Source organism: Triticum urartu, chromosome 3 (genome assembly GCF_003073215.2).
Source record: "Triticum urartu cultivar G1812 chromosome 3, Tu2.1, whole genome shotgun sequence".
Classification (NCBI taxonomy): Eukaryota; Viridiplantae; Streptophyta; class Magnoliopsida; order Poales; family Poaceae; genus Triticum; species Triticum urartu.
In genome coordinates, this window is record NC_053024.1 from 136862884 (window position 1) to 136868664 (window position 5781).

At 57.2% G+C, this 5781-nt stretch overlaps 1 protein-coding gene across 1 annotated transcript; it reads left to right on the plus strand.

Moving 5' to 3' along the window:
- Positions 1-711: 711 nt before the first annotated feature.
- LOC125548180 (pathogenesis-related genes transcriptional activator PTI6-like) lies at positions 712-2394 on the plus strand. The gene has a single exon (XM_048711852.1). It carries the CDS (start codon positions 1067-1069, stop codon positions 2111-2113), a length of 1047 nt encoding a protein of 348 aa, XP_048567809.1. The 5' UTR covers positions 712-1066; the 3' UTR covers positions 2114-2394.
- The last annotated feature ends 3387 nt before the right edge of the window (positions 2395-5781 follow it).

Below are 5781 nucleotides of genomic sequence, written 5' to 3' on the forward strand. Positions count from 1 at the left end.
GTAGCCAATCAACAGATAGAGGAAACGAGGCAAGAAAATCTCCAACAAAAACTATGCGTGACATTAGCCTCTTTCCAGAAATTCTCCTTTCTTTTCAGAAACTAAGATGCTACCGATTTACCCCCCGGATACACATGGTGGGCATGCGACGGCATGCTGGTCGCCAGGAATGATTTGAGCACAATTAAACCCCCCGGGCTCACGTGAGCACCTACCGCAACTCCGCTGACACGTGGGGCCGCGTCCACGCCAGTCGAGTGGCCGCGTGACAGAGTAGGCTACCCTTTACTCCCCTGACCGGCGGGGCCCGGCGCAAACGTTGAGCCGCTACTAGCCGTGGAACCTATGACCGATTCGCTGGACCGCCAGTTACACGCGGGTCCGGCAGAATTACTGCCTCCGTAAAATGTCCTGCCGCCAGTGAGAATCCTACTGCTGTAAGCCAGGCAACGCATTTACTCGCCTTCTAAAAATTACCGACGAAAAAATCCCCGTGAAAAATCGATTCAGATTCGCGTTTCCTTCCTTCTTTCTAATGGAAAAAAGCGGCAGAAGGGAGGGGGCTGGGGCAGGAAAGGTGACACGAAAGGCAGGAGGGGTAATAGAAAAGGAAGAAAACAGGGGGTGAATAAAAAAAAGCTCCGGTTTTCCGGAAATGGGCTTCCGCAATCCTATAAAGGCAGGGCCGCCGATGTGTTCCGAGCCAGGAGCATCAAACCAACAGGACGCCGCACGTCCCCCGCACGCACCCAGCCGAGCCCAGCGAGAGCAGAAACTCCATTCCCCATTCCTTCTTCATCACCCTCCCCCTCCCCTCTCTCCGCCCCCAAAAAATCTCAACAGCACCTCCCTAATCGCCTCCTCTCCTCCTTCCGTCCAGGCCAAAAGCCCTTTGCTTTTCGCCTTCCCCTCCCCACCTCCTCCGCGCCGGAGTTCGCCGGCGGTGGTGCCTTTGCCCCCGCCTGCCTTGGGTTTTACGGGGATTCTTCAGGGGTTTTAGGTAGGCCGCGTCTGGGGCGCAGGCAAATGCGAGTGGAGTTTTAGGGTGAGTGTTTTCCTTTCCTCGATGTGGCCCATGGAGGAGGAGTTTTTCATGGCGGTGAAGAGGACGGAGCACGTCGAGGTGACGTCCCGTTCGGTGGCGCCGTCGGCCAGGGGGGAGGAGGGGTTTGGTGGCGGCGAGCAGCCCAAGATGGTGAGGGTCTTCTGCGACGACTTCGACGCCACCGATTCCTCCAGCGATGAGGAGGAGGGCGAGCGGCGCCGCGTCAAGCGCTACGTCCAGGAGATCCGGCTGCAGCCCGCCGTCCAGGTGAAGGTGGAGGAGTCGGCGCCGGTGGCCAAGGCCGCGTCGGCGACGGCGACGACGAGGCCCAGGGTGATGGTTCCCGTCAGGAAGAGGAAGGCCGAGGCCGGCGGCGAGCGGCGGTTCCGCGGCGTCCGGCGCCGCCCCTGGGGTAAGTACGCCGCGGAGATCCGCGACCCGTGGCGACGCGTCCGCGTGTGGCTGGGCACCTTCGACACGGCCGAGGAGGCCGCCAAGGTCTACGACTCGGCCGCCATCAAGCTGCGCGGCCCCGACGCCACCGTCAACTTCCAGCAGTCCGAGGACGGGGAGGACATGGAGGTCCCCGCCGAGGTCGCCGAACGCCTTCCGCAGCCACCGGCGGGCTCCAAGAACGCGTCCTCCTCGGCCACCTCCTACGACTCGTGCGAGGAGTCCCACGTCGCGGCCGCGTCCCCGACATCCGTCCTCCGCTCCTTCCCTCAGTCCACCCTGGGCGCCGCCGTCGACGACGACTCCTCCAAGAAGCCGTCGTCGTCTTCCAGCACCGACGAGTCGAGCGGCGTCTTCGGCTGCTCGTTCTCCGGCGACGACTTCGCCGGCGAGCTGGCCCCGCTCTACACTGACTTCGACCTCCTCTCCGACTTCGCGGAGCCGCCGATGGACTTCCTGTCCAACCTCCCGGAGCCGGCCTTCGCATTCTCCAGCGACTGCTCGTCGTCGGCCTACAACCCGTGCCCGCCGTCCCCGGCGACGTTGCAGCAGGCAGATGAGTTCTTCGACGACATCACCGACTTGTTTCAAATCGACCCCCTCCCCGTCGTCTAGCTGAACAAGTGTAAAACACCGAATTAGGCGCCTAATTCGGTCAAATTTTGTTTGCATTCGTTATTTTTTTCTTTTTCTTTTTTTGATTTCTAGAGAGAGAAGAGAGAGTATGATGTTATGATTCGCCTGTGTAGCTGCCTGCCGCCAAACAATCCCCGGAAGAGGGAAGCCTCGAAGGGGTTTAGATGAGAGTGAAAGAATGGGATGGCTGTTATTAGTCTCTTTGTTCATCGCTGGTTTCGTCACCAGCGCCGAAGCCAAGTTATCAGTAATTAGCAATAGTACCATCGTGTTATGAGTTGAACATTTCCGTATATATTTTTATGTGAATGAATGGATGAATGAAGGCGAAGTGGGGAAGATGAGAAAAGACAGAAGAGTGTATGTATCAGTACTAGTACGTACGTATGTTGGACCGTAACGTAGGAGCAGCTTGCAATGAAACGACGCGCCCGTCCGGCCGGCGGCCGGCGATGTTTGGAGCAAGCGTCGGTTCCCGATACGGGCCGCGATTTGCTCGCCTCCGTTACGAGGCGTCGGTCGTCGCGCAATTAAATGTGGGGCAGGGGGCGCAGCTAGGCACAGCCGCAGCAGTATACCGCCCCCAACATTAACTGTATTATTTGGGAAATTTGCTGGCGCCGCGAATCGTATATACTGCGAGATTTACTTGCCTCTTTTAACTCTGGAAAATTAAGTTGGATTTGCTGGTACATAGTACGAGATTAGTTTTTTTTTTGAGGAACTGTACGAGATTAGTGGGGGAACTTTCCGAGTCTTGGGCTGTAAACCAGAGAAGGGAGATGGATGGCGGCTGGCCCGTTGGGCTGGGCGCGGCGGTCAAGAGTCGGGCGGGCGACGGCATGAGCGCCTGACAAAAGGGAGCGGGGGATTAGGAAAACGGAAAAACAAAGAGAAAGCTGGCTTGGGGTTGTTAAACTTGCGCTCTTTTCTCGTGGGAAGCGCAGCGCAGGCGAGGCGCAGGGCGTACTGCGCCGCTGCGTGCGCTGCGGCAGAGCGACCGGTGGGCGCGAGCGTGAGCCTGATGAGCGTGGGTGTCGCAAATCCCTCTTTTACCGTGGGCCTTTTTGACTATGTGCCTTTCTATTCAGGGCCCTCCACCTGCACCTCCTCCACGACAACGGAAACAGTAAAGGGCGAGCGATTTTGCAAATCGAAACGGAAGCTTGCTGCTCACTTAATGCTTACTGTTATTCTTATTAATGAAATCAAAGCACACGGCTGGGAAAACGACTGAAGCGGGCATGTCGAATGTACGTGCCCACCCCTTTGGTGCACAAGAGAGGAGGGCAGGAAGGATACATGAAAAGATGGCATGCTTCCTCCTTTGTGTCTATTCTTTTGGAGGTGAGGCGAGGTCTTTAGTTGGGCTAGCAGAGAGCATGGACAAGCCGCAGGGATGGGGTGGTCCTTTTGGGCAGCAAGGAAGGCGACGGGGAATTCTCTCCCTTTTCTTGGCTTTCCAACGCTGCCCCTCCTCTCCCCTCCTTTGATTTGATTTGGTTTGAACCAAGCCAGGCCAGGCCAGGCCACCGAGCTAGATACTCCACCACACAGGACCGGTCGATCTCTGGCTCGATCGCAGCGGCGCAAGGACATGCAGTATCTGTCCTTTTTTCTCGCACACCAGCTTTATTAGCCTACGATCTGCCCGGTTGGAACCGATCTCCGGTCTCTCGAGCTCGCTCGGCCGATCGGGACGTCGTTGGCCGGGTCGACACGTGCGTCAAAAGATGGGCGTTTTTAGCGGCTTGGACGTGCCGATGCGTGCGCTCGTATTCGTGTCTATCTGCCGCCACCTCGGCCCCGTTGATCGCTACGTCGCCGTTCTCCCTCCGGACGCTAACCACGGATGCGTTCGCGTCACCGCCGACTGCCGCGCGGGCTCCACCGGCACGTTCCGGGCGGAGAAGATTTTTTGTCAAAGTCGGGACTGTTGGTACCCTCGGTCACAGTTCAAACCCCATGCCAGTGCTCAGTGTACTAGGGGTACACCAGTACCGCTCCCGAGTTACTACTAGCCAGCAGTACCACAGGCGCAGGCAGTGTACCCGGCGTTTAGATTTTGTTGGGCCGTCAAAAAGACCAAAAGCCCCTTCCCCTCGATCCGCTGCTTGATTAACCTGTGTCTGTCCTTTCGTTCTCTGTTTTGGCTGCCCCCTGCCTCTGCTTTGCTTGCTTGCTTCCCAGTGCCCGAGAGAGATCAGCAGCAGCAAGCACAAGCAACAGTCGCCTCAGCTTGTCCCTTCGGAGAGTTACGGAGGAGCGGTTGCGTGCCAAGCAAGTGAAGGCGTTGCCACGGGCTGGCCTGGAGCAAGAATGTCCGCGCCGAGCGTACGGTACGGGGCCTGGGCCTTGGCCTTGGGAACTCGACCACTCTGGGAAAAACCAACGCGACACGACACGACACGGCAGGAAAACAAAAGAAACCAGCGAGGGGAGGGAGGCGTCGTTCCTCCGCCGCGCGGCGTGCTGTTTGACACGCGGTCGGGAAACGAGCGAACCCACGTCGCCGTCGCCGTCGCCGTCGCCTCCGCCTCGGCTTAACTAGCGGCTAGTGCGCGCGGGTGGGTGACCGGTGAGCACTGTTGCTCCGACGGGCGCAGCGTACGGCTCGTGCTCGGAGGGGCGGCTTTGAGTGCATCGCAAGCAATGTACGGCCTCTGCCGTCCCATGGGGCCTTGGCCCTCGCCCGGCCTCGTGCTCCGGTTGATTTGCGTCTCGTGTTCTGCTGTTCTTCCCGGGGTCAAAAGGATTTCGGCTGGGGTCCCTCCCCATGTGTGGCGAACTGCCAATGCCGCAGCGGCCTGCCTGCTGCCCGCTGCCCGGGCCCGGCCCCTGCCTGTCCCGCGGATCTGCAACATCTTACCCCCATGCCGTCCAGCATTTGCATTTTCCTTCCTTCCCACCGCTGGTAGTAATTTGTACCTAGTTTTGGGACCGTTCAAGTCTGGGAACTGCTCATGCTGTATTTTGCAAAGTGTTCGAAACGAAACATCCTGGGGATTTTGCCGAGACAGGCGTGGTGCGCGCGTGTGGTCAAAAGCCGCTTTTTTTTGCCCGTGGGTGATGGTCAATACTTTGTTGTGCACGGGTGATGCAAAGGCGAAATGGTTAGTTTAGTTAACTCGTGAAGGTATCTGCATTCGGTGTTATTATAGTTTGGAACCTGAGGAAAGGCTGTTGAAGCTTGGCGATTTTGCTAGCTAGCAGTGGGATCCCATGTTGAGTAGTTCAGCCGTCGCGCAAGGGCACGGCTAAGACAAATCGCACATCTCAAACATCCATGGACGCGTCCACAATTGTAGAAGAGCTGGTTATTCGACCCAGTGCATCAAATGTTCGTCCCTAATCCGCTCCCCTTCATACATCTGACTCGATTAACTTGTCAAACCTCTTGGTCTTATTTTCCTCCTTTGTCTCATTAGGCTTGACACATCCCTCCTCGGCCATGATGTTCTTAAACCTTTCTATCATTTTGGCCACCGCCCCTTCTCCTTTCTTCTTCTCCTTACCAACTTCATCCTCCTGTTTCTACTCGAAATAACTATCCCTAAGATCCCTGGCCAATAGCACTGACATATAAATAACATGTCACGATGATTACAATGGAGTGACCTACCATAGCATATTGTATAGGCTCACCG

What these genes read in the sequence shown, in the direction of transcription:
- LOC125548180 (XM_048711852.1), top strand. Translation starts at nt 1,067, where the DNA reads ATGTGGCCCATGGAGGAGGAGTTTTTCATGGCGGTGAAGAGGACGGAG.